This window comes from Montipora capricornis, chromosome 13, assembly GCF_036669925.1.
Source record: "Montipora capricornis isolate CH-2021 chromosome 13, ASM3666992v2, whole genome shotgun sequence".
NCBI classification, from domain to species: Eukaryota; Metazoa; Cnidaria; class Anthozoa; order Scleractinia; family Acroporidae; genus Montipora; species Montipora capricornis.
Window position 1 is genome coordinate 9920570 of NC_090895.1, and position 12500 is coordinate 9933069.

The window sequence follows — 12500 nt, forward strand, 5'->3', positions numbered from 1 at the left end:
TTAAAATAAAATGTACTAGGTTGAAACAAAATGACCTAGTTTGGTTGCAATTAACCTAAGGAACAAAATGACCTGCAACATGTACAATCTCATCCTATGAGTTTGTTCACTTTCCTTTTTTTTAAGTAATTCCCTGATACCCATCCTCGTAACAGCGGCACAAATATGCTGTCATGTACCACTTCCGGTATTTTTCTCACATGGGCAAAGTTTTCTCAGCCTTGAGGCCAATTCTCCTGGAACCATTACCAAAACTTTGTATTTCACAATTGCACTGGAGTATGAAAAGTGCTGAATAAAGTAAATTAACAAATAAACTGTAAATTAATACTGTAAGACTAAACTTCGCAGTAGGAACTCTGTGGAAAGGCTGTTCCTTTGATTACAAATTGGGCTTTCGGTATTCCACAAAACGAAATGAAACAAAACCAAATTCATTACACATGTAAACTGTATGCAAGAGTGAACGATACTGGGCTGTCCTCGCTAGATCCCCTGTTTTGCAAAATACCAATAGCGGTCAATTGGTAATCGACAAAACAAGGCTTGAAAATTACTTTTAGGGTTTCCCTACCTTCGTAAATCATAAATCCGTGAATTATCTGCAGTTTATGTGTGGGCTACTAATCTTACAGCATCAGTCAGCAATAGTGTACAGTAATTAGTGACCCACTATTCGCTTCACTCTGCAAACTTTGAAAGATAGGAAGATCACTTTCTAATGACACACCTGTCTCCAGGGATCCACATATCCCTTGTCTACAGTGTAGTAGACAGAAAACCAACTCACACTGATCAATACTTAGGATACAGGTGTATGATGCACACCACCATCAATCAGTAAAGTGTGGTTCTTGTTTAATATTTGTCTACATGACCGTGCAAAACATCTTGTCCCTAAACCATTTGATCCTGTTCACTATGCAAGGCTTACATACTAGGCTTAAATACTTTTATAGCTTAATTTAAGACTTGCTTTTTGTAATGCTTTCTTTAACTTGCAGAGTTTGCGTTTCTGAGAAGTGTTCCTCATACAGAAGCAATGTGTGTATGTGTTGAAGCATTTGAAAGGAGAGACCATGAACTCTTAAGTCAAATAGATAATGTCTTGGTGAGTGTGCATGTGATTAGGTAGCAGGTACAGTATGTGTAACTTTAAATTAAGTTGTACGTACATGTACAATATCACTATAATCAAGTGTGTGTAAAGTAATGAAGAATCTAATTTTAAAAACATCTACAATACAATCATCATGAATACAAGTAACTGAAAATAAAACAAGAGGTGCTTTGTGAAGCCATATCAAAAACTTGTGCCTAGAGTTTCACCACTGTTTCCAAACACCTCAAAACAATAAAAGCATTCAGCCAAAGCAGCCTTGTGCTTTCATCTGTTTCGAGTTGTTTGGAACCGGGCCTGATGAAACCCTCACACTTATTGCTTATTATATTACCTGAACATACAAAACTAATCCTGTCCACAACTATTGTGCTGCTTACAAAATACATGTAATTATTTTGCAGTGTTTATTCCATTGAGTGTCGATGCCATTAGATGTTACATGTATAATTTATTGTTGTACAGAATTTGGCCATAAATTAGTAAAATATTAAATAAATTAAAATTAATGGCCACCGTAAGGGACAATGCTTCCCATCCTTTGTGCAATGATGTTCTTTCTTTTGCCAGTTGAACAAGGAAAAATATGTAGAGCTGTGTCTCAAAGTGGATGAAGACTTGCATGTAAGCCTACAAAATGACAGCCAAGGAACTGATTTAAATGAATCACCTTCCCAAATTCAAATTGTTTACTCAGACAGTGGCAGTAGTGAGCTTGAGGAGTTTGTTTCTTCATATAACCGTGACTCACCAGGAGATGAAGCACAAATTTATACCACTGACATTCCACTCCCTTGTAATGTAGAGGGGGTCAATGAAGATGATTCACAGCTATATTCAACAGACCTTGATCACAATTTTTCATTTTTACCTAACACTGGGACGAGTTTAATCAGTGAAGACATGGGGAGACATGCTTATCACAACATGGACAGAGTTGGAGAAAGAAATATTTTGCCCTCAGGAATTTTAAGGACAACCATGCCATCAAGAACTGGACATAATGTTAAGGCCACATTGGCTCATGCTGCACTCTCTGCTGTGTTAGAGAGTGAGGAATTAACAGCAAGTCCAGCATCATGGTTTGATGAACAGAGTGAAGACAAAGGTCACAAACTTAGAAAAGCAAGTAGTACTGGCAGTCTAAATGACTCTTCATTTCATGATAAAAATGACACGGTCGATGGAAAGAGTAGATTAGAAACCAAAGACTTCAAACCAGCCACACCTAACAATTCAATTGATGGCCTTACATCAGAACTTAATTCCAGGCAACTTTTGGGGCATAGTAGATCAAGATCAGATCAAATAGGTGTTCCAAAGACGCAAGAGAAGACGTTTATTGTTCAAAAACCAAAGACTAGTTACCAAAGACAGCAGAAGGCATTATCGGCAGTCAAGCAGTTGTCATCATCACTCCCTGCAAATTCAGGTATGGCTGCCATAATATTATTTCCTTTTTGGACCCTCTGTTTGTTCAAACCCAGAGCCAGGCCACATGCATGACAGTTTTCATCTACATGTACATGTAGTACACTACATACAAGTTTAATAGCCTACGTATGGTACTGTACCTGCCTCTACCTTATCAGGTAATGCATTTTAAAAAGTATTTGGAGGGTGATGAGTTTGTGTCCTGTTGGAAGGAAAACCCGACTAATCTTGCTCTTGTTTCTGATCGTTTGCGTGACCCTCCACTTACAAATACGTAGTTGTCAATGTGGCTCTCAGCAAACTTGACCAACAACATCAGAGCTACATGTACATGTATCTTGTATAGGTTCTTTAAATAATACTTACCTGTATAAGTACAGTTGACTCCTGATAACTCGAACCGTCAACTGAAGGGAAATTGAAAAAGATTCGACTTAGAGCGGTTTTCAATTGAGTGTCGAAAGTAATTAGCTAATTACTTTGGTTTTGCATCTACTTCACTCAGTGATTGGTTCAAAGTTTTCGCGCCACTTTTTCAACCAATCAGAAGTGAAACCAAAACCAATTGTGGCTCGCGCGTGCATATTTTCCCGCCTTTTGTGTCGGCTACGTGTAATTACTTCGAGTTTTGATTGGCTTACTGGATTGTTTCCGTCCTTTTTGATTGGTTAAAGTAATAATATTACTATGGTTTTGGTTTTACGACACTCAATTGAAAACTGCTCTATCAGGAGTTTGAGTTATCAGGAGTAAGGAGTTAAGCAGCAACCCTTTATGAAGATACAGGCAACGACAAAGATTACATGCCAGGCTGCTTCAAAAGAATTGGAAGGTTTTGAACTGCAGTACACAGGCCTTCTGATAGGGTGCGATGAAAAAATGCAAATTCTGCGAATTTGCAGGAGTCAGATTATGCGATTAGAATGGCCAATTATGCGATAAATATTGTAAATTATGCGATTTTTTTCTGAGCAATTTTAAGCTTGTTTTTCAAGGCTTCAGGATTTAAAAAACCGCATTTTTACTACCCTAAAGACATTTTGAACAAAAGGGACCAGTAATAAATTATGAATCTTGATCGACATTAGTTGGGACAAGTAAAAAAAAATGACGTCTTCTGCACTATTGGTGCACCACGTTAAAAGTTGAAAGGACACAGCTAACATGCCAAATGAATGATTAATAGCTTTTTACACTTTGTTTTGGTGGACTTTTAGTCTGAACAGAAAAAGGGCGAGTTTGCGTTACACCAATTGAATGAGACTTGTACCAGGCCCCCCACATGTAAAATAACACCTTGAACTTCTAATATTTACGAAATTGAAGGTAACAAAGGCTTTTTAGCCGTTTTCCAAGGTAAATCATCTTACAAATGGCGTATTTTTGCAGGAACTCCTAAGAAACTTGTTGATTTATGTTTTATTTTATGAATTTTGTGCATTCTTTTGTGAATTATGTGATTTTTCGTGAATTGTGCGATCGGATGCGATTTGAGGTCGATTGTGCGAAATCGCACCATCGCATAATATCAGAAGGCCTGAGTACACTGTTTGTTTTGATCTATCACGTACTGACAGGCGTTGCTCGAGTTATCAAGGGTATAATAGAGAATGACCTGAAGGGAAAAGGAAATTGTTTTGAGTTAGCCAGAGGTTCGAGTTACCAAGGGTTCCAGTTACCGGGGGTACCAAGGGTAAAATTGCAGTTAAACTGTATGACAGATATCCAAGGAAAATCGGGAGTCGACTGTACTTATCATTGAATGCCCACCATTCATTTTTAACTAAAGATATTAAGTGTTTAGCAGCACTGATTATCAGTGTTATTTAAAATGTCTGTTTATTTAATACTTTTAGTCATTAATTTAGTGATTTTAGCATACTAGTGATCTGGAAGGGTCATAATGAACAATGCAGTTTCAGCTTACAGTTGATGAACTTGGACTGTTGGGAGTATCTCAGTGTCACAAGCAAAGTTACCCTTTAACATTCATTTGTAATACTCAAAAATTAAATAAGTACAGTACTGGCCACAGGAATAGAAGCACCTACACACGTGTTAAATGCGTGCAAGATGGCAGATTTACATGTACAGTGTACGCGCATGTAAATTTTACACAAACTATTACACGTGCCTGAAATTACACGCGGTCTGTGTGTACAGTGTAATTTGACATGAGTAAAATTGCTACGTATGTCCATTACACGCAGCTTGCATGTATTTTCCATTTAGCAATGTACAAAATCTGACAATGAAAGTTAGAGTCACAGAGTCTGTATTTCTCTTTGAGAAATTCAGCCTTGCCTGTGTGTTCTTGGAATAAGGCTGACTTCGGATTGCTGCCGTTATCCGTCAATAAATCCTTAGCTCTCATTTCAAACCACGCTAAGTCAAAATTTCCCTTATCTGGTTTCTCCTATTTAATCAATTAAAAATTAAAAGTTATAATTGTAACGAGTGTATGATCTACAAAAATGCTTGACAGCAATTGACATATGTGTATTACTGAAAAGCAAGCAAACTCAGAACTTGTGCTGCATTTACATGTACTGTATGTAAGCATTCAATTTGTTCGTTGTCCGGATTGAGCTATCGCACGCAGCAGAAAGGTGGAAGTTTGAATTGCTAAGGGATACTTAAACGTGTATTTTGATTTGCGCAGTCAAGCTGTTAGAATTCCTGCGGCCAGTACTGTACAAGACAAAACTGAACATTTAATTGTGTACACAATTTTATCTGAGGTTTTTGTTTTGTTTTTGCTACTGGGGTGTTTCAAAAATCATTTCTTATAGAGCCTTTGTACAGTAGTGATCCGTTTTCTGAGGATCCTTACGAAGAACAATCTCTGGCAGAAATGCTGGCTTCACAAGACTTTAGCTCATGTGAAATGGATAAGGTATAGTGCCATAATACTACATATTAATTTATTATATACTACAGTAGCGCTCCAAAGTAATTTGACAGTCACTCGTGCTTCGTGAGACTCAATTCTCAATCCTTGAAAATATAGAGAATCGAGTCTCCAGTCGAGTTTCGCGACTTGCGAGTTGAGTCTTCTGAGTTTCGAGTCAAGAAAAATAACAAGCTCGTTGCTTCAGTGATTTCTCGAGTAATATATTGGACAAACAAAGCTTGTCCAACTTTTTTTTTTCATGTAGCGCAGTCTGTAATAATGTGTCAATCACTTACATGTATGTTGCCATCAACCTCTAAAATCCATACAGGGACAGTAAGTTACTCTGTCTCTTGGTTGTTTACAACAAAGACAAATTATTGTATTTGTACTAATATTTCATCAGCTATTTTGCTCATCTTTTATTTCTTTTCATAATTAATAAATAATATAATTATAACTGTAAAGAACACAAGTTTGCATTAAACTGATGATGGTAATTGTGTCATAAGTGTAGTCTAAACATGTCTTTAAAACGTTGCCTATGGTGAGTCTTCATACTAATAAATAAATAGAGTTGACAAAAAAAAGAAAAGTATTGACCTGGGGTCAGCATTTTTGCTGCCTGTAATGCTTGCTGCTTCAGCCAATAGCATTGACATAATTCTTAAATTACAATCATGTTTCCTCAAACCCCCCTCTTCTAATAAGTCATCTAACCTCAAACCAGTTTCTACGCTTCCAAGTGACGCTCTTATTAGAAGGATCGGCACCACAACGTTGTATTGTGTATTACCAATATTGTGGTACCAAATGAAATGTGAATTATTACTGAACAAGATACGGTCATTATTGTGACATAATGCATCGCCGTGGCAATGGGCAAGCCCTGTAAAAACACCCTTTCATTTTGTCTTTAGTTGCTTATGTCTCAAAAACGATTTTGGTGACCGCATTTTTTTATTTCTGAAAAGTAATCAGAAGGGCAAGATGAACGTTTATGCAAAGTTCAAAATAATTCTGTCTAGCGGACTCAGAGCCACCTTAATTCTTTTTTTTTTTTTTAAGGGCTTTCCCATTGCCAAGGTAACATGACATCACATTAATGGTCACATCTTGTTTGGAAACAATTGGTGTTTCATATGATACCATAACATTGCTGTTACGTGATACACAATGTACAGTGTTGTTACAGCGTCATTTGATCTATAAAAGAGAGTGTCTTGTAAGTGTTGAAACCGTTTTGTGCCTCCTTAAGCATCAGCAACTCTAATGGAACCTTGCGGTAAAAAAATCCTCATTTCCGCTTAATTTTAAAGTACATGAGGTAAAGGAGGCTAAGCACTGCATTTATTGGGAATAACCTGCTAAAGTCAAAGATATTTCTGGTGCTAAAATTATCAGATCTCAATGAGATCTGGGAAATTTTGAGACAATTGGGTTTTACCACAGATCTTCATGAAGGTAACACACAGGTCCAGTGGTCTGTGTTAGTGGTTCATTTACATGTACATAATTGTTGCAAATGTTGGACTGGCCATGAATCAAATAGTGAATGTCTCAAAAATAATTTCTTTTCATAACAGGAAAATGCTCATTTTAGTATATCTGAGGCACTGATTGCTGCAATTGAGCAGGTATGGAAAGATCCTAACGTGACGAAACTGTCTGCTAAACACTTTTGCTGGAAGTTTTCATCAAAAAAGTAACTATAAAAAATGCCACACTCTTGTTCAATATTAAAGAGGGTAGTTTCTAAAGAAACTGTGGTGCTGCGTTGGTGGGGAAGTAGTCAGGCCTTCTGATATTACGCGATGGTGCGATTTCGCACAATCGACCTCAAATCGCATCCGATCGCACAATTCAAGAAAAATCGCATAATTCACAAAATGACGCAATAAATTCATAAAATGAAACATAAATCAAGACGTTTCTTAGAAATTCCTGCATAAATACGCCATTTTTAAGATGATTTATCTTGGAAAAAGGCTAAAAAACCTTTGTCACCTTCGATTTCGTATTCATTCGAAGATCAAGGCTTTATTTTTCATGTCGGGGACCTGGTACGAGTCTCCTTCTATTGGTGCAACACAAACACGCTCTTATATACACAACACTGAAATGACACAGTTGCCTTCCCTTTCTTCCCTTGTAGAAGAGATTTGTGACAAATAGTGAAGTTGTAAGTTTTTCGGCAAAATGTAGTTTCTTTCGTTGAAAACTGATAAAAACTTACTCATGGATAAGTTTGTTGTGAAAACGCTCGCTTTTGCTTCGACGAAGAAGGAAGTTCCCACATTCCGCCCGATCTGACAGCTCACAATCGAGCAAGAAAGTACCTCACAGGTACGCTCCACGTGGACGATGGACTGATGCTTTTCTCGTCGTGCAATATTAGGGCCTTTTATACGAGAGAAAATAAGCCGCGGCTTACTCTGGCCACGGTGTACAAAATACGCAAAAGGAACTATTTATACGAATATATATTCCCAGGTCAATATAAGCCGCGGCTTGAAAAAGACGTGAACGTAGATTTTGTACCATTTATACGGGGTGAACATTCGAGTCTTCTGTTAGCCGCGGCCAGAGAAAGCCGCGGCTTATTTTCTCTCGTATAAATGGGGGTATGGCCCTATTGTGATTGACCATCTTTGGAAGTTCGTGGTTGACGAGCACCTTGATCATTCATTTGGCATGTTAGCTGTGTCCTTTCAACTTTTCAACTTTTATTTATCCTAACTAATGTCGATCGAGACACATAATTACTGTTCCTTTGTGTTCAAAATGTCTTTAGGGCAGCAAAAAAGTGTTTTTCTTAACCTGAAACCGTATAAAACAAGCTTAAAATTGCTGAGAAAAAAATCGCATAATTTACATTATTTATCGCATAATTGGCCTTTCTAATCGCACAATCTGCCCTGAAAAAATCGCATAATTTGCATTTTTTAATCGCACCCTATCAGAAGGCCTGAGTAGTATACAAAAATTTGGTTTTATCAACGGAGTTGATAATGTAAATTGGCCACCGTACAGAGATTCTAAAAGAATGTAGAGTTGTAGAGTGGAGTTGTTGATGGCGGTTTCAGTTCCAGTTGAAGTGGAATACTGGTGAACAGTGATTTCACATCAAAAGACACCAGTTTGTGGTTGTCAGGTACTTGTACTGTCTTGATGGCATCAATAAAGTTTTTGGTGGACTGTAGTTTGGGTTTGGATTGATCAGTCATAGATTTCAGTATACAATGTAGGATGCATACAGTAGGTACAATTATGGGTTTGTGTACATGTAGTTTGGGTAAGCCGTAGAGTTTAGGTGGTTGCGGTACTGGGCATCTCAGCCTTTTGTAGCGTCGGATGTCGATGGCGTCAGCTATTACATGTAGTTTACTGTTGAGTTTTCGTTGAAGTGCTGTCCAGAGTCGGGTCTCATTTAAGTACCTCGTAAATCTGTTTGTCTTTAACACCCTACAATCGACTCATCGATGACATCAACAAAAGACAAACAACACACTGATTTACGCTATCATATTATTGCCCAACATACATGTATTTTATGACACACATACAGACCTTAGACCTATAACCTATAGACGGATCGAAATGCGCCAATTACATTTAGGCTCAAATGACAGTTTACCAATAACGTCACAAAATTAATAAGTTGACCAATGACATCTACATTGTACGATCAGAGTTTTTACTGAATGAGATGTATCTACTGAATGAGATGTTACACAAATCATTTGACTCTGAAGATGACTTCCACTCAGGGTGTCAAAACGTCAGTCAATGTCATCTACATCTAGTCCTTTTCAGGACCACACTCACTTGGACGATCGTACTTTTAATACATACATGTAATTATGATCTGACTCCTGGGTTCAAACCATTTACGATATTTATTATAATATAACAATACACAGTCACCAAACTGCCGTGCAGCTGTGCTGAGATTACATGTTCATAAATTATACAAAGTGAAGGAGCTGAAAACTGATAATAATTGCATTTTTTGAGTCCTGTGTAACAAGTGTTGCTTTCATAGATCTGCTATTGGGCTCTTCAGGAGTACCCCAGTAGATCCAAAATTAGTTTTGATGATTCCCAGATACAGTGTATTGTGGTAGACAAGAGTGGTAAACATAATAATTATTATACTTTAAAATTATTAAATTATTATACAATTTTGAATTATAATATACTGTGCAAATGGTCTAATCAATAATTATTAATATTCTCATGCAAATGAAGTCAGTGCCAATTTAATAAACAGCTGTCATGTGTAAATTAACTTAATTAACAATGCGCCCCTTACATAGTAAGTTTGCGTATTTCATGGCATTTCTCTTTAAGCGGATTTCTCTTTGTGACAGTACTGTTTAGGACTTTGACAGTAGACTTGTTGCTTCTGTCCTACTTCTCTCATATTTTGCATTTACTTTTGAACCAAGGATGCAGGCCACGCAAAATAGATGAAGGTAGTTCCCTTGGTCGCTGATTACATCTTTTCCAAAAGTACTTTTAATTGTGTGGCATGTAGATTAGTTTCTAATTTCTTTTTCTTCTTGTTTTTCTTTTTGTTTATCCTTGTATGACTGGTTTTCTTTTAGATGAAATGTGATGATGTGAACACTTCAGAAGAAGATGACGATGATGATGAAGAGATACGCAGTTTGAAAGAACAACTGGAGAGGAAAAGGCAAGAGAAAAAACAAGGCCGAAACCATAGGTATCAGTCTGCTTTCAGCGATGGAACAACCCATTCAACAACTTCAGGGCCAAGCACAGCTACAACTTCATCAAGTAAGTGATTAGTCTAGGAGTCAACATACTAAAATACATTGTAAGCAAGCTCCTCTTTAAATGGAAAATGTTATTTGTTAAAAATCCCTCTAACTATTCCAGTCCACAAGGAACCAGAGATTCCTGATATTGGTCGAATAGCATGACTCTTTTCTTCTTCATATGAATCTTAATTTAAACCTTTTTGAGATTGTTAACAATAATTGACAAGTTTTTAATGTCCTTGTATATAACTGTAAAAAAATTGTCTTGTTTAAAGATCTTAGTAAGGATCGTTGTAGGGTCTTTACCAACCAGCAGCAGGATCTTTGCTGATGAGATCCTTCAAAGATATCTTGACTCAAACATCAAGGATCTTCAATGATCCCGTCTAAGATTTTGTCAAGATCCTTTGAAGGATCTTTTGAAGATCCTTAAGTTCAAGTTCAAGTTTATTTTTAAAAAATGACAGTTAAATTTTATAATGAACACTGCACGCATATAGCAATGCTATTAAATAGAGGCGTGCAGTGTGATGGCATACATGGCACTAAACTAACTATAGAACGGTATTAAGATAAAATAAAACCGAACAATACATTGGGATATTACACAACAGACAGACTGAAGAAATGTTTCTTAATTATTACAATATTATTAAAAATAAGTGAATGAAAAAAGGAGTAGAATAATTAAAAACAGAATTTTAGGGTAGGATAGTAATGATTATTCAGTTTTGTTATCAATGAATAGGTGTCAACATAAGCATCCTCAACTGCGAGTACTGTAAGCAGAAATTACCTAATTTGTTTTTTGAATGGCCTTTTGTAAGCCTGCAACTGTCAGGATGAAGAGAGTTCCATAATCTCATTCCAAAGTTGGCCAAAGACCAAAGACCAGAGTTATCAAGATCCTTAAAAGGATCCTTAAAGATCTTTTAACATCCTCGGTCAACGTTTGAGGATCTTTAAGGATCCTGACAAAGATTATTAAGAACCTTAATAGGTTCCTTATAAGATCCTTGTAAGATCCCTAGTCACTCTTTGAGGATTTTTAAGGGTCCTTTTGAGTACATGTATCTTTGCAAGATTTTAAATGTATGTGTGGATCTTGTTACATTCTGTAAGATCTTTGCAAGATCCTGATAATTTCCTCAAGGATCTTAAGGAAGTATCACAAGAGTCCTCGATGTTAAAAAATCTTTGAAGAACCTTTAAAGCTCCTTCAAGTGTCCTGTGAAGATCTTCATCTTTAAAGGTGTTTGTCAGGTCTTTGAAGATCTTTAAAGATCCTTAAAAGATTATCACCAGGGAAACACAGCAGAGCTGACAGAATTGATGAGCTATGGGTGGCCATCATGTACAGCTGTAGGTTGTTTAGTTGTAGATTGTTGATTAACTCTAAAGCCAGTTTGTTTTATGGAATTATGTAAAGCATTCGATTTTCTCCATCATTCTGTCTTTCTTTCCTGACAATAGCAGTTTAATGCATAGTGTGCTTCCACACATTTGCAGTGCTTTTGCGCTATTAGAGTGTTTTCAAGCTGTTGTTGGTGTTTTGTTTTAAGAAGATCCGAGCCCTACCAATACAGGTCACACTGAAAAAAATAACAGCATAGCTTTAGTTGAGTGGGGAAAAAGAAATAAACTATTATTAGTATTTACGGGTTGTACGAGACTGGTAATACGCTTTTTTCAAACTAAACTTATTGAAATCAGAAATTCAATGCAAACTAAATTGTGTTTACTTATTGCAAATATGTATAAAAAAATAATCGTAAGAATAAATATTAAGTAATTATTTCAAACACAAGCACGTGTACACAAGATGACTAACTGCAAGGAAAATACAAGGTAAGAGGGGAAACGATATTTTAAAATGTCCATGTTTACCAGATGGTAAAATCTACTATTAATCTTGTTCCATAGCAGTTTAGTCCATTAATCGGTCATACTGTACATGTATATAAAGCAAAGGACACTCGCATCCATCAACCAAACCCTCTGCTCTTTCAAACTAGAAATTCTTGAAGCAGTTGTGATTTTATCATTGTTCAGCCCATGGGCGAATGAATATGGTCATTTTGACAAAGAGTTACCTTCTGTTTCTTCTCTTTAGTTGGTTATTATTTTCGTTTCGTCTGTAAATGCTACAAGAAAAAAGCAGCCATTTGGCTGCGTATTTTTTGTCACTGGCGATCACACACTAAACTTTCCATCAGGTTGTGTTACTGGGTAACACACCTGATGGAAAGTTTAGTGTGTCTTGGCC

At 36.7% G+C, this 12500-nt stretch overlaps 1 protein-coding gene across 1 annotated transcript in view; it reads left to right on the forward strand.

The window, feature by feature from the left end:
- Positions 1 to 12500, forward strand: part of LOC138028355 (run domain Beclin-1-interacting and cysteine-rich domain-containing protein-like) — a 30437-nt gene that overhangs the window by 2702 nt on the left and 15235 nt on the right. The window contains exons 3-7 of the mRNA XM_068875856.1: positions 1005 to 1111; positions 1691 to 2552; positions 5347 to 5450; positions 7034 to 7084; positions 10058 to 10250. Coding sequence (XP_068731957.1) covers positions 1005 to 1111; positions 1691 to 2552; positions 5347 to 5450; positions 7034 to 7084; positions 10058 to 10250 — 1317 coding nt within the window. The remainder of the gene's footprint in view (positions 1 to 1004; positions 1112 to 1690; positions 2553 to 5346; positions 5451 to 7033; positions 7085 to 10057; positions 10251 to 12500) is intronic.